Consider the following 22,456-nt stretch of genomic DNA (forward strand, 5'->3'; position numbering starts at 1 on the left):
TGAATGGAGGTGTATTGGATTAACACAATAAGATGAAGTCATATCAATGAGACTACATAACCATTACAGAGAAGAAGAAAAATAAACAGACATATATATAAACAATACTTATTTAAGATTTTATGATTGTCAGTCTATTCATATTATAAGTTTCCAGAAGTTTTCTCTTGCATAAAATTGAGAATGGAAATGGGGAATATGTCAAAGAGACAACAACCCGACCAAAGAGCAGACAACAGCCGAAGGCCACCAATGGGTCTTCAACACAGCGAGAAAATCCCACACCCGGAGGTGGTCCTCAGCTGGCCCCTAAATAAAATTGTGTACTAGTTCAGTGAAAATGGATGTCACACTAAACCCCAAAACATATAAATGAACTAAAATTAAAAAACATACAAGACTAACAAAGGCCAGAGGCTCCTGACTTGGGACAGGCGCAAAAAATGCAGCGGGGTTAAACATGTTTTGTGAGATCTCAACCCTCCCCCTATACCTCTAGCCAATGTAGAATAAAGAAACACATAGCAATATGCACAGTAAAACTCAGTTTAAAAGAAGTCTGAGTATATAAACTTTTAAAGCTAGAATATTAAAAAAAAATGAAATGTAATTTTTAGACCACTAGCAATGGCAGTCATTAAATTAATAGAATTTCGATTTTGTGAATATATTTCATGTGTCTTTAATTATTATGAACATTATCAATCTACACTGATTGTTATGTCCTGCATATGATAGTAGAGGCCGACATTATGTTTTTTGGTCTGTGCATCAGTCTGTCCGTTCATTCGTTTGTTCATCTGTCTGTTTGTTTGTTTGTCCTTCTGTCTGTCTGTCCAACCAGATTCAGTTTTAGGTAAAGACAGTATGTTCCTAATGATGTGTTCTTCCTTAAATGTATGCCAAATAAGGGTTTTGACCCAAATGTTTTGGCTCCCTTATCATGAAAATAAAAAATGAAATTGCAATTGGGCATCAGTGTACTGTGGACATATTTTTCTTGTTATATGGCATTTGCAAAAGTGTTTCAAGGTGAGTTATCTGTTGAGTTGTAATTTATGTATGATTAGACAACCAATCCAGAATATATAACGTAAAGCATATTTTTCTTAGGAAACAACAACAGATGGTAATAGTCAAACAGAGAGTGAAAGTATGTGCTTTGAGACAGGTGACAGTCAATATTCAGAGGCATCAGTTTGTATGATGGACAAATTACAGAGGCTGAATTCCTTCCTGGCAACATCAGATGTATCACATGTGAAGGAAAATTGATTCCATTATTAGAATCTACACATAAAACAAAGCAGAGATGCGTGTCAAAAACACTGCAGTGTATGTCCTTAATATGTGAAACCATCTGCCCTGGAGAGGGAGACACTTTGAAAGATTTGATGTTTAAGTCTGTATTTTCGGCACATAAACCTGAAAAGTCCTCTACGCTTGATGAAACAGCACTAATACTAAAGGACACATATAATTCTGCAGAAACATGGACATTAAGAAGACAAATTATATCAGTCTTATCCAGAAATTACAGCTTTGATGAGGTCAGAGAGGTATGTTGCATCTTTTTTGCAAGTAATTTATGTCATTTAAAGCCAAAATATTTATTACATGTAATTTATTTTAATATGTGGCATTAGAATGGAGATAACTGCATTGTATTTTAAGCTTGGCCTTCGTAAAACTTAATTTTACTGTCGCAAATATCTGTTTACCTAGCTCCTCTACACCTTGCTAGGCAAACTCAATTTGCAACAGTAAAATCTACATTTTACGAAGGCCAAGCTTAAGATACAATACAGTTATCACCAAATTTTTCAGATATTTTTTTATTGATAAAATTTTTGTTGCTTTTATATCTATTTAATTTTTATTTTTTTTAGATGATACCGGATCTGACAAAGTACAGATTTTATGCTGCCAAACAGCACAGTGATAAAGTAGGTTGTGGCCTCCCAGTGTCCAGAGAAAAACTAACAAGAAACAAGATAGACATAGCAGAGTTGGAACACTTCATAGATTTCATCATCAGCTCAGATGTTGTAAAAGATCTGCCTTTTGGTATGAAGACTATGAAGCTAACATCTGGAGAAATAGTCAATGTTCCAAATTTGATATCAAGCCTTGCACCGTCATCCCTTGTTAACCAGTACATCCAGTTCTGTGATTCAGAAAATGTTGGTCATTTAGGTAAGATTATCAAGATAAATAAACACTTTTAAACATACAATTTATTTTGATTTGAGTGTCACTGATGAGTCTTGTATAGATAAAACTCACATCTGGCGTAGGAAAAATTATAAGCCTGGTACCCTTGATAAGTATTTAACACAGATACAGCTGTTAAAAAATTAAAAATAAAGGGCTGAAAAGAAATTGACAGTCATAGAAAAGTAAATTGCATATGCATGTATCTATAGTACTCTAGTATTGGTGGCTACAAGAAAAATGGGGAAACCTTGACAGCTAATGTGTGCTGATTTGAAAAAGACATTGCACACATAATATAGATTTTTCACAGAAAATAATGATGTCGCAGTCATTAATATATGATTTTATTCATAATAACATTAAAAAAATTGGTGTGTTATCAAATTGAAATTTATATGTGTATATCAATTAAAAGTGTACATGACTAATTTGTAATTGTAGGAAGAAGTACAATGTATAAGATACTTAATGACTGTGCTGCTTCCGTTAGAAAATGTGTTGAAGGACTTGATTATTACGTTGCAGAGGGTGGAAAGGCATTTCAAGATCTTGAAATAATCATAGGAAAGCTTAGTGCATCAAGTGAAAAGAAGAAAGAGTTGAAGTCAAAATTGCTGAATGGGAAGCGATACATAAAGTCAGATTTTAAGGTATTTTAAAACACATTGAATGTCTAAATTATGTTATTGGAAACGTTATAATTAAACAAATTGTCTGTGACATTTTAGCTTAAGTGAACTACAGTGTGAGCTAGCTGTAATTGTCACCCCTCACTGTCTATATATTGATACCATAAGGCACATTTGAACCAATGTTGGATGGAATTACTTCTTTGAAAAATAAAAAATTTCCAAGTTCACTTCAACTGGTAGGATTGAAAATAACTAGGACTTTTACCCAAAGCATTGTTCAGTTGAGCAATAGAGACTCCTGTTTTCGCTATTGATGATCTATGTGTTTTATAATTTAACCCATATGTTACTTAGTAATTTACATGTGATCTCTTTATTTTTTTTGATGTATCAATGCTATAGATACTAAATTAAACATCACAAGATTTATAAATGTCATGTAAAGTTGTGTATTTTTATATAGTTATTGTTGCTTTATGAGACAAATTTTTATTTTTCAAACAAGTACATGTATTCAGGATAATGTCATCTCAATTCCTAATATGCATTTATTTCATTTATGTTAAATGCTCATCAGTTTTCAAATGATGATCTATTTGTATGTTGTGCATGGGACAACAGATTTATGATGTTTCTGTTTATCCTTTTTCTTTCTTCAGTTTGTGACAAATCTTTCTAATGGTTTAGATTTTATTTAATCAAAAGGTACATATTCAAAAAGAGAATGCTGTTCCAGATCATTGCCAAATGTTTGCTCTAAATGATAGTGAAAAGTGCTTCTCCCAAAAATGTTACACCCAACATAAACACAGTTGTGTACAGTGTATTGACTTGGCAGATTTGTTAGCTGAAATAAGTACTCTAACACAGGATGGTACATGGGACAATAAAGATTCCATTGTATTCCAGGTGATTTTTATCAATTAATTTCAACTTCATTGACTAAATGGAGAAGTATACTAAGGAATTTTAATTTGACTTAGCAAATTATTCAATACTTTGGCCAAAACAAATACATTTTAGTACCAAAAATAATTTAAAAATTCCTTTTTCTCCAAATAGCCATCATAAAATTCAGTTACCTCCCTTGATAGACATGAAAAAAATATGTGATCAGTGGAATTGCCCTGACATTAATAGTATACATGTATGTAAGGGCTTAGGTTGTTGAATTGTATTAAAAAAGGAAGACTGTGTGTAAATTAAGAATTAACTACTTTTCTTTATACCATAATTAAATTTTCAGGTTGAAAATGCTGTAGAAGCTATAAAAGATTGGAAAAGTCATGCTATGAGAGCTAGGAATCAAGAAGGTGCAAGGCTAGATCTATTAAAGAATTTGAATGAAAATCAAGCACTTATCACATGTGACTGGGCAATGAAATTTCTACCATGCAAGTTTAGAGAAGGACAGTGTGACTGGTTCGCCAAACGTGGAATCAACTGGCACATTTCAGTAACTTTGTACAAACAAGGGGAAGAACTAAAGACAATAACACATGTACACATTTTTTCATCCCAGGTAATAAAAAGATATTGCTAGGTTTGTAAAGAACAAAACTATTAAGGGAGATAATTATCTATTATTTCAAGTTTTTAGCTTTTGAAAATTAATTCCTTCAGATATTTTATTAACTTTCAGAAATTTTTTGGTAATTGGAAAAATATTCATTGCATATAAATTAGGCTAATTGATATTTAATTTCAATATCAAAACTTTCAAATAAATTTTGTAATCTATTTTAATTTCTGTAAATTCAGAAATTATTACAAAAATGTGACTGTGTTGATTTATCACAATAATTCATAATAAAAGCAGGCAATTACTTTCTGAATTTACAATAAATCATTTTTGCTGCAATCAATTATAAACCCTGATTTCCCTTTTCTTTATTTCTGTATCAAAGTTGCATTCTTTTAACTTATTTAAAATACCAAATTTGAACCCCTGTACAACACAGATTAAGTTTGATTCAAATGGCTTGTTACAAGTAATATAACATTGTCATGATCTATTTTAGATATCTCAAGATGGTTCTGTTACTGCTTCTGTGGTGTGTGATGTAGTCCATGATCTGACAAAACAAGTACCAAACATACAGGAGGTGAACTTCTTCTCAGATAATGCAGGATGCTACAAGAACACAATGATGATGGTAGCCCTTAGAGCTGAACTGGGGGATAAGTTGAAAACGTACAACTTCAGTGAAGCACAGGATGGCAAAGGTAAAATGTCATAGTTTGCAACTCAGTTATTCAAAAGAAAAATCTTTCAAGTCAGCTTTTGATTGAAGGATTTTTGTGTTTTTTGTTGTCCTCAGATGGGAAAAGAATAATCAAAATTTAATTTTTGTAACCTGCAAATGAATTTTGTATTGTCCAAATGGTATACATGTATAATGGCAATTATTTTAAAGCAATTTTAAAGGTTGCCCTCTGTTTCTGATATTCAGATCATTGCATTTGTATAAATTGGCTAGTATGCAGAAAAACTCTTTTTTTGTAGTTTCTCACATACACAATTAATGTATATAAATATTGATATTGCAACCATTGCATTCTATGTAGTGACAGTTTACACATTTTTGCAGGTCCATGTGACCGCAGGGCTTCACATATCAAGGCATATGTTAGAAGATACATTAATGAGGGTCATGATGGCACATCTGCAGAGGAGATGAAAAAGGTAAGTCTGAATAAAAGAGTTTAAATTTAGTATATGACAATTTATATGCAAAGCTAAAGAGTAAGAAGTATATCAATTACAAAGAAATATAATGTGTTGTGATTGTATTGTCAATGAGACAACTCTCCACCAGAGATATATAAGCAACTAAAGTCACTATGACCTTCAAAAGAGAGCAAAAGCCATTACTGTATTGCATGCTTTAACAGGGCTGAAGCTAGTATAAAAACATTTTATAAACACCTTAAGAAAACTTACAACCTAATTAATGCACAACACAAAAATAGCAAAATAACAATGAATCTGACTTGGAACAGGCACAAATAGTATGTAGCAAGGTTTAACATTGCTTGCTAGTGTGAGTTCATTCCTTAACCTGTTACAGCTCGTATATAACACAGCTCATCAAAAGTGTGTACACTAGCTACAGTAAAAATCAATTAAAAAGGACATACCTCATCAGAACAACATAATGAACGACAAACAATTTACTAAGGACACAAAGTATCATTTGAGATTTGGTATGCATTAATTTTAGCCAAGACGTTATGCATAGTTATGTGATAAGAGAATTGGTATTCATTAGGCAAACCCAAGAAGTTATGAACAGTTATAAGCATAGCAATTCTATTTTTCATTTCTGCTTTTTACAGGCTATAGAGGTTAAACAGAAAGGATCATTTAGGGTTAGAGTCGTTGACATTGTAACTAATTTGGAGAAGAGAAGTCAAAGATTAAACCAATTACTGGAATTACACAATTGCATAATTTTTCCTTTGATGTCAATGGAATAACAGTTTTGAAGGCATATGGAATAGGAGAAGGTATTAACCAGAATTATGAATCAGAACTATGAAACTAACAAGTGGAGTTTTGTGTCCCAAAGGATATTATCTGCTTGTTTACCATTGTTAACATGGTTAAGGTGTACATTTAGTTAATTGTAATTTTTCATGCTTAAACACAATAGAGTGATGAAACTTCATCAGTTTACTGCTTGGACCTCGGTGGCCAATTGGTCTAGGTTGCTACTGTAATCACTAGCCAGTCATCACTAAGGTTGTGAGTTCATACCCCGATCATACAGGAATGCATTAGACACCAATCTATTGAATAGGATCGTCAGTTTTCCTATCAAATGTCAGTGGTATTTTCAGGGCACCCCTGCTTTGTCCATCAATAAAACCTGGTCGCCCCAAAATAGCCCTAAAGTGGTGCTTAAAGTGGCGTTGAAATACCAACAATCAAAAATTAAATCAAAATCAGTATACTGCTCCTGTGTGTCAATTTCTTCAATACCAAAACAACATTAGGTTATGAAACTTATCAGTGTAAGCATGGTTCTGATAAAGCCCTTGCAACAATTTGATCTATTTTTTATACGCCCGTTTACGAAACGTATTATGGTATACCGTTGTATGTCTGTCCGTCCGTCGTCAACATGTCGGACATTAACTCAAAAACACTTTAACCAATTTGCATAAAACTTTGGTGAATTGTTTAATTGTTTATATCTATTGATGTGAGCTCCCTTTTGTTTTTTATAAATTTTTGGATTTTACGTTTCCGAGTTATGGGGTTTTATTCATTAAAAAAAGGGGGATTTTCCAGTTTTCGGACAGTAACTCAAGAATGCTTTCACCAACGTGCAAGAAATTGTGGTGAATTGTTTATATCTATTGACATGAGCTCCCTTTCGATTTTTATGTATTCTAGATTTTACGTTTCCGAGTTACAGGGTTTTATTAATAAAAAAAACGAGTTACAGGGTTTTATTAATAAAAAAAACGAGTTACAGGGTTTTATTAATAAAAAAAGGGGGATTTTCCAGTTTTCGGACAAAAAATCAAAAATGCTTTCAGCAGTTTGTATGAAACTTTGGTGAATTGTTTATTTCTATTGACGTAAGCTCCGTTTAGAATTTTATAAATTTTACATTTTACATTTCTGAGTTATGGGGTTTTATTCATTAAAAAAGGGGGGATTTTCCAGTTTTCGGACAATAACTCAAAAATGCTGTCAGCAATTCTCATGAAACTTTGGTGAGTTGTTTATATCTATTGATGTAAACTCCCTTTACATTTTCATAAATTTTAATATGACATTGAGAATTAATTGAACTTTATTTGTTTATAGTCTGACAACAGATTTACTAAGTTTTGCGCAACAGCACAGTGTATTGCACAACAGCAAGAAATCTTTAATTGAATATAAATTTTCAACTTCAAGTCCAAGTTCTTTGACTATATTTATTCAGAAACCTATAATATGTCAAATATTTAATACAATCCTATTTCAGACCTGTATCAAGCTTGAATATTGTGTCCATTTTTGCCCCAACTGTTCAGGGTTGGACCTCTGTGGGCGTATCCAGCTGCACTCAGCGAAGCAGTTTATTATACTTTTAAAGTAATGTCAACTAAAGTGGTTACTTGGTTTTCATCTTGATAACTATGAAGTAACTGTTCAAATATAAAGTGTCTTTCATGCGTGATTTTCACAAATTTTGTCACAGTATTTCTGTAACTAGTTGTTGCAATACAATGAGATTGTAACAATTTGACAATTGGAAATGGTGATTAATTAGTATATAATTTTTTGTAGGAAAGCGAATTTCATGGGACAACATTGGAACCACAGAGCAAAGAACCAATCTGTTGGTTAAAGTTGATTGGACAATTGCTGCTCCTCAGTTGTTGGAAATAGAAGGTAATCAAAGTTTTAAAAATAACCAGTTATTCAACTTCCAGCTAAATTTCATTTTATTTTTTACAATTCATTTAAACAATTTAAATTAACTCAGTAGCCACAGTAATTAACTGTTAAACCTAAGAGTTGCATATTTGGAACATGATTTTTTTGGTTCTTTTAGGTGTAATACCACCAAATCATAGTCCGGTTGCATACAAAAAAGGGTAAAAAACAAATATTCATTTGAATTTGACAGTTGTAGGAAATTTATCCTACATTTCATTGCAGTAAAAATAAAATGCTCCGCTGGGGCACAGCTTGATACGACCGCAGAGGTCGAACCCTAAACAGTTGGGGCAAGCATGGACACAACATTCAAGCTTGATACAGCACTGAATTTGGATTGTAATTAAATATTTGACACAGCATAGGTTTCTGACACAGAATGAATGTGGTCTAAGAACTTAAAAATTTTTAATTTACCTATTCAAACCATATCATTATTATTTGCTTTTATATATAAATCAGAAATAACCAATTTAAAATGGAAAATTTTAAAGAAAAAAAAGGGAAAAAAATTCCCACCCAAAATTTTTTGAACCCCCTTATGATTCATCACCCCCAAACTCAATCCCAGCCTTCCCTTTGTGGTATGGTACCTTGCAGTACAATTTTAGAAAGACCCATACACTTGAACACAAGTTATTGTCTGGAAACTAGAAAAATGCTTGTTTTTTGGCCCAAAATTCCTAAACGTTTAGGGCAATTACCCCCAAACTCAAACCAAGCTTTCCCTTTTTCATAAAGATCAATACACTTACACACAAGTTATTGTCCTGAAACTAAAAAAATGCTTGTTTTTTTGCCCCTTTATGGCCCCTAATTCCTAAAATCAATCCCAGCCTTCCCTTTGTGGTATAGTACCTTGCAGTACAATTTCAGAGAGATCCATACACTTGAACACTAGTAATTGTCTGGAAACTAGAAAAATGCTTATTTTTGGCCCCTTTTTGGCCCCTTCTTCCTAAACGTTTTGGTTTTGGGCAATTACCACCAAACTCAATTCCAGCTTTCCCTTTGTGATATGGAACCTTGTAGTACAATTTCATAAAGATCCATACACTTACACACAAGTTATTGTCATGAAACTAGAAAAATGCTTGTTTTTTGCCCCCTAATTCCTAAAATTTGGAGGCAATTACCCTCAAAATCAATCCCAGCATTCCCTTTGTGATATGGAACCTTGTGGTACAATGTCAGAGAGATCCATACACTTACACACAAGTTATTGTCATGAAACTAGAAAAATGCTTGTTTTTTGCCCCTTTTTGGCCCCTTATTCCTAAAATTTGGAGGCAATTACCCCCAAAATCAATCCCAGCATTCCCTTTGTGATATGGAACCTTGTAGTACAATTTCATAAAGATCCATACACTTACACACAAGTTATTGTCATGAAACTAGAAAAATGCTTGTTTTTTGCCCCCTAATTCCTAAAATTTGGAGGCAATTACCCTCAAAATCAATCCCAGCATTCCCTTTGTGATATGGAACCTTGTGGTACAATGTCAGAGAGATCCATACACTTACACACAAGTTATGTCTGGAAGTTACAAAAATGCTTATTTTTGGCCCCTTTTTGGCCCCTAATTCCTTAACTGTTGGTACCATAACCCCCACAATCAATCCCCACCTTCCTTTTGTGGTATTGAACCTTATGGTAAAATTTCATAGAGATCCATTCGCTTAAACTAAAGTTAGAGTGCGAAAACCAATGTGTCTTCGGACGACGACGCCAACGTCATACCAATATACAATCTGTGTCATAGACATATATCTTGGGTGTTTCAAAGTAACATTATTTTTTTATTTGGTGTTTTTATAGAATATTTTGGAAACTTGAGGTTACATGGTTATTAAAGCTTGTACACAGGAAGAATAAGGGTGAAAATTTGATTGGTTAACTTCCAGTGATGGTTATTTTCTTATATGCAATGAAATGTTATGTGAAATTTTTTCTGTAGTACTGGACATGATACATCACCTGTTTATTGTACTTGTAAAAGAGTTAACTAATAATTACAAGATAAACACAAATGTAACCTCAAATTCAAGCAAAAAAATGTAATATTGTGGAAGAGTCAGAACAGAAAATGATCCAGACAACAGCGGGCATTTTGCATGCTTATGATTTCTTAATCTGTATTTTCTATGGAAGGTTGGACTGAACAGTAAAAGTAAAGGCTACACATTTTGCATGTTTCTCAGTAAGAGAATTAATGCAGTTGACTGTGATTATTTATTTTTAGAATTTCATCATATTTATACACTAAATAAAATTATAAAATTCTGTTTGAAAATAATAAGTATTTTTTTTAACAATTTCAGTTATGGCACAAGAAGAAGAACTTGTTGAACCAATACGAAAAAACAAAAGAACTCCATAAATCAGCCATATGATTGCCCAAAAGATGGCTGCACAAGAGCTTTTAAAACTCAATGTGCACTGGAGCAACACATCATTGTTGGTAATTGTGATTATCACAATGAAAAAACAACTCAAGATAAAGCAAAATCAATGTATGGGCAAAAGGTTAATTCTTTGTTTGAAGGAACAAGGGTTCAACTTGATTGCAACTTAAGTGACTGCCGTACTTCAGAATCGGGAAGTGGATGGGCACTGAAGAGTAAAAAGAAAAGAACAGTTTTTAGTCAATCCAAAGTGAACTACATGAAGGAAAAATTTGATATTGGGAAGGTATCGGGTAGAAAAGTGGATCCATTTCAAGCAGCTGATGAGATGAGACAGTTGCAAGAGGAGGGGAAATATGTATTTTCCAGGAAGGATTATTTAACTGGGCAGCAGATAACAGCCTATTTTTCAAGGTTGGCACTTAAAGACAGAAAGACCGACCTTGAAGATTTCAGATCTGCCGAAGAGGAAACTAACAAAAGATGCCTTAAACAAGAGATTTTGGACAGTGTTTCTTTATAACTGTGATCAATCACGACAATGAACAGTTTCTCCCTAGAATTATATATATGCTCAATCATCTATTTTCAATCAGCAAATATTGTATCACATGTTTTTAGATAACACATATATATAATTCAGTTTTAATATATGTACTTTTATGTTTTTTTGTTAATTCTAGTATGAACATTTAAAGCCAAATCTCATTTTGTCAAGGCAAAAACTTGTTGAAAATTTGACCTTGACCTTTAAAAGTTGACCTGAAAGTACGCTTTGAACCTTTCTTAACCTCTAAATGACATATCCTGATTTACTGACTAGCTGAATTAAAGAAAACAATTCAATAAGACCTGTTATAATACTAGACTAAGACAAGACAAAATATTATTTTTCTATATTTGATCATGTAATTTCACCTTAACCCTTGACCTTGAATTTTGTGGAAATGACCTTGGTATTTGACCAGTTTGATTAATAAAAACTAATATATAATGTCCTTCAAGTTATCCTTAATATTATCCTATTAATTGAAGGTAACATGAAGAAAGTTAAAACATATCGGGAAGTGGAGTAATTTTTTTCTAGTTATTTTTTTTTTTATTTTGACCTTGACCTTCGATCTTGATTTTTTGAATCTGGCAAGTCTTATTTGGATTTCTTTCTTTATAGCAATAAACAATGTAAATATATATTATTAACATTAAACAACAGCCAGGAATATCATTGGAAATCTACAAATTTTGTCAAAATTGTAAATATTTTAGATCTTTGACATTGACCTCTGACCTTGACCTTTGGAGTATTGATCTTAAATTCCTTATCAATCTTTTGCTTTTCATATCACTCATTTGCCTATCCTTTTTGAACATTTTGGTTAATAATTGAAAGTAAAAAAATTAAAAAAAACATTACTTTGATATGTGTCAAATGCAGAAAATTTGCAACTGGGTGGGGGCTTTTTGGGGTTCATGTTTCACTATAAATACTTCTTACCCCACTATATTTTTTTTTATTTTGGACAGCATAATAATAATTTTCTTTAAAAAGAGTAATAACTTTATCACTGATTTGGTGCATTTTTATATATCAGCCCTAGAAAACCATTCAAAATTTAACATTTCAAAAAAATGAAAAAGGGGGTGACCTTCTATATTTTTTTTATCGTAAGGAAATATTGAAATTTATCAATAGATATATTTATGTCATGATTAAACTTCATTAAGTTCATGTTTTCTTTGTTACTGCCCTATCAGTTATGCATAATGAGAATTGAATTACAGAAAATGGCAAAAAAAAAGGTATTTTTCCATGTAAAATGGACGAAAATAAGCATGAGTGGTTACCATGGCAACCATACTGAAACTTTGAATGTTTATATCGTTTAAGTTATTGTAGGTTGGTTATAGATTCTGTCTACAAGTATGACCCAATTCAGAGACTATGCATGTCTGGCCCCCTCATTAAAATTCTGGTCCTTACAGAGAATTCTTCTTTAAAAATTTTCACTTTCAATTTTACAGGGATGTATTCCAGATGCAGAAAAGAACTTGTGCAAAGAATGGCAGAGAAGGAAAAAAGATTTGAACCACATGTAAGTAAAAACAAGGACAAGAAAATTTGCTTAAGTTCTATTCCTATCAGAAAAAAGAATGTTCTGTGCTCTTTTGCTTATAATCATTACCTTTAAGTCATTATTTTTTCTAGTAGAAATCACCCAAAAATATTGGCCTGCTTTTGATTATTGGAAGCAACATAAATATCAGTTTATCTTTATAAATTGATATTTATGTTACAATAGTAAACTATACCACCTATATTAGATTTGTAGGTGTGCTCCTTCATACAGTTTCCTACTGGATACATGTCATAATGGAACTTGTTTCAATTCTTTGACATAAAAAATCATCTTTATTGGTAAATTTAGTTTTAATATAGATAGCAAAACATGATGACTTGACTTTAAAATTATGAAAGGTTAATGCTACAATTGCGACATATTTTTTCTTTCTTTTAGACATCAATGAATTTGATACACCTTCATGGAATTTTACGAAATTTTGACAGAAGCTTCTTCAGGATCAAATGATAGTATCAAGAGCAAAACTTTGAAAATATTTTTTTCTGAGTTTTCCATATTTCACTAAAAATTAAGTGACCATAATTTTAAAAGGTGAAACACCTTTAAAAAGTAGATAGACGACCTCTCTCTTTTTTTTATGAAGGGTAAAAAAACTAAACTTATGAAATTGTTTTTTTTCGGTAATTAGTCTTATATCTCATACAATATCTTCTGACTTTAATAGCTTAAAGCTGAGATGAAGGTATACATATAAATCCTATAAGAATTGCATGTATATGGTAATAAAATAGTTGAAAATGTTTTCTTTTACAGATTTCACAAAATGAAGCTCATGGAGAAGTAACACAATGCAAACAGACAGCCAGGGGTGCAAAAGAAGCTGGAAATATTCAGATTGATGAGGTTAAATAGTCAATGTGTTCAATCACATTTAGGTAGTCATATATATGATAAACCATTTTGACGGAAGACTGCTTGCAACTGTTTACACCAGGTTGTCTGCTAAATGATTGACATTAAAACAGGAAGCAGGAGCAATTGTTGAAAAATTAGACTTTTGTCTTGCTGGACACAAATTGCTAGTAAAAATGTCCATGGTTATATAATTTGCTATTGTTTTAAGCTCACCTGGCCCACAGGGCCAAGTGAGCTTTTCTCATTACTTGGCATCCGCCGTCTGTTAACTTTTGCAACAATATTCTCCTTTGAAACTACTGCACCAAAGGAGTAGGGCCACGAAGGGTTAAAACGGCCCTGTCTCAGAAATTGACGAAATTACTGCAGAAGGATCACTAACTAGTGTAGTTCATAAAACGATAACCATTAGACTTGTAACTGTGTTTGTATAATTTTCCAGGGCGTCAGAAAAGACCAATGTACAATGGTATTTTAGCCATTTCGCCATGATTTGCATGTAATGTTAAAAAATTATTTTCATTAACGTTCTAGTAACTTCATAATCATTTTACCACAAGATTTTTTTTACAAAATATTTCATGAATCTCGTCCATATATCTTGTTTTTTTTTTTTTTCACTCTATTAACAGAAACTTACTAATATTAAGGTTTAAGCTGCACATAAGCGCTTCAATTAAATTTTGTATAAGTGGCCCAAAAACTCGCTTTCTGTATTGATATTCACGAAATAGAAATTGCAGAGACTATGTAAACATACATAATTCTATAGCATAGATTGAATTAAAAGTCATAAAGGATTTTAAAACATAAGCAATGAATGTCTTCTATTGGAATAAAGGAATTTAGATTGAAAGCTGTAAAATATCTTGGTGAGTGAAGTACAGTCGTAAAAAAGTATGAGGATAGTTGATCACACCACATCATCTTATTTGTATATGGAAAGAAAACCGTGATTCACTTAAACACAGATAAGTTTATTTTATAGTAAAGAAGTAAAAGATGAAAACACAGATAAAGATAAACATTGTGTATATACAGTACATAGCATTGCATGTACTTCAAAAAACATAGAACACATTATAATTGTACAAAAGTCATCAGACACCAGATCCACACGTGCACTTATAAACATCATTCTCATTCCAGAGGATTACATGCTTACTCTCAAAGCAACATTCAGAATTAAACACTTGAATGAACAATAATTTCATATAATACTGCCATTCATACGTCACTGTCCACATTACATAGTACTGCTCTCTCTATTTGTACCTAAAGCACATGAAATATGTAGTCACCTGTAAAAATTGAAATATAATTCTTTCAAATGGTTCAATGAATCCTTTTTATATTTTCCCAGAACTTTTTTACTAGTCAAAGTAATAGTTTAAAGGCAATGGCTATTTTGCCGGCGCCGCCAAAATTGAAAATATGCTATTTTGCCAACTCTCGGTAAGCGGAAGCCAGCATGCCAGTAAAAAAGATTTTGTTAACAGATATGCAATTCAAAACTGACTATTATTTCAAAACTAAATTTAATTTAAACATATTTGATTTTGAAGCTATGTCATTGATTTTTTAGACTATAACATTTTTATCAAATCGATATGCTATGAGATTTTTGTCTTTCATTTTTTTTACAGCATAGTTTAAAAATCTGAGATTTTATTCTTATGCATACATGTAGCATTAGACTGATTTTAGAAGTAATTTCAACTACATGTTTTGATATGATTTCATTGCTACAAATGGATGCTCAATAGTTTTTATTTTCATTCCTTTTTACAAATTCTTATTTCAACTTGGACTCATATATGTTTTTAAAAGATTATATGTATCTTAAATATTGTGACATTTATCTTATTCAACTATATGTAGAATAATAATTTGATTCTTTTATGTTGACAATGCACATTTTCGTAGTATTTTTCACAAGTAAATACTAAACTTCACTCTTTACAAAGAATTGGCAAAATAACAAATTCACTATATTGCCGGCGCCAGCAAAATAGTGATTGCTATCGAAATATGCTATTTTGCTTGTTTTAATTAAGATATTCTAATCAAAGACGACTAAATAGCATATTTTCTATTTTGTCGGCAACTGCCTAGTTTAAAAAACTCAAAAATTTGACAGAATACTCATTCTCAGTTGTCCATTGTGGACGATTTCATTTAGCGATTTAGCTATATTCAATTAAATTTATCCGACTTTTGCATGTTTCTATCAATTACGTTTTAAAAGAACAAATACTTCTTTATTGTATGATTCGTGTTCTCGTTAAAGGGGCATTAGGTACTAGATATAGAAAAAAAAAAGATTTTTTTTTGTTCAATCATTACTGAAATGTAATAGTGAAATAATAATTCGCTTTTAGAAGCCAGTTTGATTCAGTTTTGTCAAAATAACTAAAGAAACAACGCTAATGAATTATTCACTTGCAAGTGGATAATTCGACCTCATAAAATCCGTATTCATGTGAAGTTCAATTAAACCCCTTAGCTAGAGATGGGTTACGCGTGAACTAGGCGTGTTCAGGTATTAAAAGAAAAAGAATGTCAACATTGGAAGTGAAACAAGGGTAAACTCTTTGGTTGACTGATTGGATCTACAAAAACTCATTCTTATACAGGTAAAAACGATTATTAACATACTGATTTAACCTACAATATCAAATCAAACAGACCTAGAAAAATCCAATTGCACGAGTTTTCTATCTATTTCTATCTTTGTTTATGTTAATATCAGGTAAGATGACCGTCAGCAGTCTTCAGAAGGTCGCCTCAATGGTTAATTAGATGGCGTCTAGACTAAAATACACACGAAATGCTGATACAGACTATCGAGTTTATGCATCGTAAATTGTTTGTTTTATACTTTTTTTAATTTGGATATACGTTTTAGTATGTTATAAGTCGAATATGAGAATTTGAGTAAAACCAGTGAACATGAATTTGACAGCTAATGCCCCTTTAAGTTTGTCAATTTATTCTTAATTAGCTTTTTCTTGTAATCTTAACTAGTCTTGCTTGTGGTTAAAGTGTTCCGATATTCCACATACAACTATCATTCTTATCTCGAAAAAAGTTGGAGTGTACTTTGTTATTATTTTTATTATCATTTGGTCAAATTAAACAGATTCATGCCTCAATTCCGTATGAAAAAAAAAAGATGTGATATTATTGCAAAGAAGACAACTTTCAACCAGATACCGAATGACGTGCATGGATTCGTTTTAAAACTAATAGAAATCCTTGAATATCATTTTTTTTTTTATTTAGCATTTATTGTAACGATATAAATGTATGTAAGCTGCGTCCATTTGAGTAATGTATTATCTATAACTATAATTAATATACAAGATCAATTATTTTTGTCTAAAAGGAGACGTGGTATGATTGCCAATGAGACAACTCTCCACAATGTTTGTTTTCTATAAAGTGAATGAAATGTGAACTATTTCTCATGGATAAAAATGTTTTAAAAGTTTTCAAAAAGTTTGCTTAGTTGCAAAAAGTATGATATAAATAGGTTTCAAAAAGACGAGCAAGAGGAATACTGAGATAAACGTCAATGTGACAGCTACCTAACAGTGATAAAATTAATATTCTATTCTTCAACTACACTCTGCTCACTGTCACTTTCGTCCATGGCATGTGAGATAAATGCTGCATCTTCAAGAGAAGCTCCTCAATTCTGGACTCCATGTGTGATGTCCAGATTATGTCTTGTATACCCAAGATACCAGAGTCTAGAGGCAATGTGCGCAAATTAACATGTTCTCGTCCGGAATATGCATCTAACTTGCCTCTGGACGTTAAACAGTCATCATTCATCATGCGACAAACAACTCGTGTAGTAAAATGGTGTGTTTCTTTGATATTCAATATTCCTTTTTTTTTCTTTTTTTCCCAAAAATCTTTAATCATTTATTTAATAATGTTTAAAGTCATTATTGTACTATAACTTTAGAGGAGATATGATTGATAGTTGTTTGACGAACGTCCAGTGGCAAATACTTCATGCATATTTATGACGGAGAGCAATTTAGAGAAACTATATCAAAGAGAAAATTCTCCTAAAGAATCATAAGACCAATAAAATCCTACACACCATGAACATATAGAGGTGATAAATAAAAACAGCAATAAAAACTAGATTTGCTATTGCAAGCAATAGCGGAGGATGTCACCCTGTACTTGACATTGTCACAGTAGCAGCAACCATTTTGAGTGTACCAAAGTCAATGTCTTTGATCTCCCCCCTCCTTTTAAAGACAGATGCCACTTTGGCAGATGACCAGGAATATACCATGAAAGAATCATGGAATTTGACCTCCCATTATAAGTGAGTAAATGCTACTTTTAAGAATTTCCCATAGGGGCTAATGGTAAATGTTTCTTCAGTTTCCATGGTAATGGCAGCCATTTTGGAATTTCTAAATATGGTCAGCACATCTTGGAATGCCAGGCTACATTCCACTAAAGTTTCATCCAGTTGGGTCTCATAATGAAAGATTTAATGGATTTGCAATTTTTATTTTTTTTTCACATTTTTTCTGTTTCCATAGTAACGGCAGCCATTTTTTAGTTCCAAAGTTGCACTGCAACTCGAAAGTCATGGTTCCTTGTTATAGTGCCCCATCATTTAGATTGGTTCCTTTGGCTCCGAGAAAAAGGGCGGACAAAATTAGGTGGAAGAAAAATAATAATAACTAGATTTGCCATTGCAAGCAATAGCGGATGTCACCCTTCCCCCATTGACACTAAGCGGCTGCCATTTCGAAAATTTTAATAAGTGAATGCACATACATGCATTGCTATACATCTTTCTGTAAATTTTCATTACATTTAGAGCATTTGGGAATTTTTCACATTCATGTCGTTTCCATGGCAACGGCAGCCATTTTGGAAATTCTAAAGTCAAAAGTCTCATCTATACTTGCCAGTCAACAATCATCATAAGTTTCATTAAGTTTGGAGCATGTTGAATTTTTTACATTTTTGCTGGTTTCCAAAAAGTTGGTGATCCTTGTTATAGTGAACAATCGTTTGGATTGGTTCCATTGGCTCTGAGAAAACTCCCGGACAAAATTAGGTGGAAGTATAATAATAATAATAATAATAATACAGAAAAAGAAACAGAGGAAAAGCAATATGTCACCCGACATTGTCGATCGGGTGACATAATAATAAGGAAAAAGAAACAGAGGAAAAGCAATATGTCACCCGACATTGTCGATCGGGTGACATAAATATAAAACAGGTAACTACAGATTGAACATGGGCCACCACAAGAAACAAAAGAATCAAAAATATAAAAATATCTCATAGATAATTTATTCATAGTAAGCAGCCATATTTGTTGGTCGCTTGTAACATAGTCTCACTCAAATTTAATAGAGACCACCAAAAAGGGATCAAATAAACAATTACTCCTTGTATGCATTCTGACCAATTATGCATGCTATACCACGTAAATATCAGATATTTATTTGAAGTTATCCAAGCTACATGATTGTGTCGGATAGTTTTGTTTCATCTTTATTTCAGTTTTCATTGAAAACAAATAATTGTTCTGGTTGAATGTCACGGACAGTATACACCATGCCCTCTCATGGCTTCGTAATTTTTATTTTAATTAAAGGAATATTGAAAAGCTTATTTAACCACTGTGCAATATGATATCAAAATTCTCACGTGGTTTCTTCTTAAGTCCTATGATTTTCTATGTATATTATTGTCATAGTTCTGTAATTTATTTACACCATCCGAAGTAATTATTTAAATTTAAAATGTTAACTTCATGCCATACATGATAGAAAAATGCGGACGTGCAAGAAAGCACTTCATCAAAGCGTCAACATGAGATTACATTCCACGGAGGTTACATTTCGACGATTTCATCTTTAAAAAACAAAATACGTGTATCTAAAAGGAAATTTGTATTAAATTTTTATGTTGGCACCCATATCGATCTGCTGGATGTAGAATTTTACGGAAAAAAACTACGGCTCTAATTTAAAACTGTCATATTTTTGTTTGCATAGCACAGGCCGGGCTCATTATTTCAAAATAACGTGGAAATGAACTTTAAAATAATTTGCAAATTCATAATTTTTATTTCCACCAATTTATTAGTCTTGTTTTCTAATAAAAACAGTTATGAGGACGTATCTATCCGTGTTAAATACCTCGCTGGATCGCTAGAAACAAAGACTTGTTATCCATTTTCTTCTTTTTTGTTTGTTATAAATAAGAAAATAATAAATTATAGAAATTATTCTATTTATAGCAATTGTATAATTATTTCGTCACAGAATCTATCGTACCTCGGAAATGGCGGCATTGAATCAGGATTTGCTTGTTAAGTCACCCAAACGAAGTTTGGGTTCGTTTGGGAGACTTAACGTTTTTGCTCAGTTATTATTATTATTATTATAATTATTCTTCTTCTTCTTCTTCTTCTTCTTCTTCTTCCTCTTCCTCTTCCTCTTCCTCTTCCTCTTCAGCCGCTTTTAAATTTGAACTTGTCCGCACCCGTTCTCCAAAACCGCTGGTCAGATTAACTTAGGGTTTCACAATATGTTAGACTAACATGTCTAGTGGTGCAATCAGGGTTTTGTTTGTACAATGGGGTTTATAAAGGGTACTTTGAGGGGCAAAAAGAAAGGAGGGTTTTACTATAGAACCCTATGGGATTTTATTTTTTTAAATTCTAAATGATAAAGCACATTAAATGAATTACAGGGTTAGTCCCAAGGGGTCACCCCCACCCCCTGCCATTTAAGAAAGTTCTAATATCGTGTATGTGGTCAAGATCCCCATCCCTAATCCATATATATTCTGGTTTGTCATGCTAAGATGGTTTGAATGATATACAGGGTTAGTCCCCAGGGGTCATCCTGACCTCCTGCCATTTGAGAAAGTTCTAATATCTTGTAAATGGTCGAGATCCCCACCCCTAAACCATATATTCTGGTTTGTCATGATAAAGCACATCAAATGAAATACAGGGTTAGTCCCCAGGGGTCACCCCCACTCCCTGCCATTTAAGAAAGTTCTAATATCTTGTAAGTGGTCAAGATCCCCACCCCTAAACCATATATATTCTGGTTTGTCATGCGAAGATAGTTTGAATGATATACAGGGTTAGTCCCCAGGGGTCATCCCGACCCCCTGCCATATGAGAAAGTTCTAATATCTTGTAAATAGTCAAGATCCCCACCCCTAAACCATATATATTCCTGTTCGTCATGTCTCGAACATTTGAATGACATATAGGGTCCGTCCCAAGGGGTTCCCCAACCCCCAATGTTCTAATATCTTGTAAATGGTCGAGATCCCCTCCCCTAAACCATATATATTCCTGTTCGCTATGTCTCGACATTTGAATGACATATAGGGTCAGTCCCCAGGGGTTCCCCCCACCCCCAATGTTCTAGTATCTTGTAAATGGTCGAGATCCCCACCCCTAAACCATATATATTCCTGTTTGTCATGTCTCGAACATTTGAATGATGTATAGGGTCAGTCCCCAGGGGTTCCCCCCACCCCCAATGTTCTAATATCTTGTAAATGGTCGAGTTTCCCATCCCTTAACCATATATATTCCTGTTTGTCATGTCTCGAACATTTGAATGGCGTATAGGGTCAGTCCCCAGGGGTTCACCCCACCCCCAATGTTCTAGTATCTTGTAAATGGTGGAGATCCCCACCCCTAAACCATATATATTCTGGTTTGTCATGCCAAGATGATTTGAATGATATACAGTGTTAGTCCCCAGGCATCACTAATGCATATAACTTTACTGGACCAAACCCATTTTCACTGGACTTTGCCCAATGTCAGGCGACCCTTGGAATTACGAATGATGGGAGCTTCGTTTGGGAGACTTCGTAACAGCATCCTGTTACAATCATTTTTTTATGTTTTTCAATGTTTTTAAAATAGCAAAAGTTAAATTTTCGATGTGGCCACAGGCCTCGACCACGCTAAATATTGTTGCAAACTGAGTCAAAGTGTCAAACAATCAAATAAGAGTAAAATTACTTTGGTCGAGGCCTATGGCCAATGGGAAATTTAACCAGGAAGTGTGAAATTCTTTAAGAACTTGGACATTTTGAGCATTCCGGTTTGATTCCGGGTATTACGTCACATTAATGACATCACAAAAATATGATTTTATACTATAATAACAAATAACGATATACGTAGATATTTTTTAGCTATAAAGGATCCACCTTATTTCTCTTTTATTTTTTTGTCACCTCACAGGGCCAATATCGGCACTTCATGGCCATACTCCTTTAACCAAACTTAGCCACAATCCTTATTTGGGTATCTAGTTTAAAATATGTGCCCTATGATCCCGCCTGCCAACCAATTTGGTGACATGGCTAAAAATATGCAAGTTTTGTCTATTATTTTGAAAACCTTTACAAATAGAGAAAATCTGACGGTTAAAATGTTCAGAATGTTGAGCTCTACCAATTGTTAATTTATTTCAAAACTGTAATCTATTATAGGAGTTATTGCCCATAAATGACAAATTCTACCATTTTTTTCATTTTTGCCTTTTATCTTGAAAACTATAATAGATAGATGTCATGAATTCTATTCTTATCTGCAATGTTGGAGAGAGTCCATTTGTTTATTATGTACATAGACCTAGGTGAGCGACACAGGCTCTTTAGAGCCTCTAGTTTTTATACCAGAGGAAATCTAATTAATGATCACAAAAATATTATTAGACTTG

At 32.8% G+C, this 22,456-nt stretch overlaps 1 protein-coding gene across 5 annotated transcripts in view; it reads left to right on the forward strand.

Annotated features, from left to right (window-relative positions):
• LOC127733128 (uncharacterized) overlaps positions 1-22,456 on the forward strand; it is a 39,543-nt gene that overhangs the window by 10,875 nt on the left and 6,212 nt on the right. The window contains exons 5-16 of one of the 5 annotated variants that reach the window (XM_052242441.1): positions 1,114-1,559; positions 1,890-2,196; positions 2,659-2,867; positions 3,555-3,758; positions 4,096-4,371; positions 4,871-5,075; positions 5,441-5,535; positions 6,189-6,359; positions 8,140-8,244; positions 10,615-11,112; positions 12,721-12,791; positions 13,593-13,714. In XM_052242441.1, the coding sequence (XP_052098401.1) occupies positions 1,338-1,559; positions 1,890-2,196; positions 2,659-2,867; positions 3,555-3,758; positions 4,096-4,371; positions 4,871-5,075; positions 5,441-5,535; positions 6,189-6,329 (1,659 nt within the window). In that variant the 5' untranslated portion in view covers positions 1,114-1,337 and the 3' untranslated portion in view covers positions 6,330-6,359; positions 8,140-8,244; positions 10,615-11,112; positions 12,721-12,791; positions 13,593-13,714. Of the gene's footprint in view, positions 1-1,113; positions 1,560-1,889; positions 2,197-2,658; positions 2,868-3,554; positions 3,759-4,095; positions 4,372-4,870; positions 5,076-5,440; positions 5,536-6,188; positions 6,360-8,139; positions 8,245-10,614; positions 12,792-13,592; positions 13,715-22,456 lie in introns of all 5 variants that reach the window. The other 4 variants (XM_052242439.1, XM_052242440.1, XM_052242442.1 and 1 more) reach the window with 4 other exon arrangements.

This window comes from Mytilus californianus, unplaced genomic scaffold (assembly GCF_021869535.1).
Source record: "Mytilus californianus isolate M0D057914Y unplaced genomic scaffold, xbMytCali1.0.p SCAF_3, whole genome shotgun sequence".
Taxonomy (NCBI): Eukaryota; Metazoa; Mollusca; class Bivalvia; order Mytilida; family Mytilidae; genus Mytilus; species Mytilus californianus.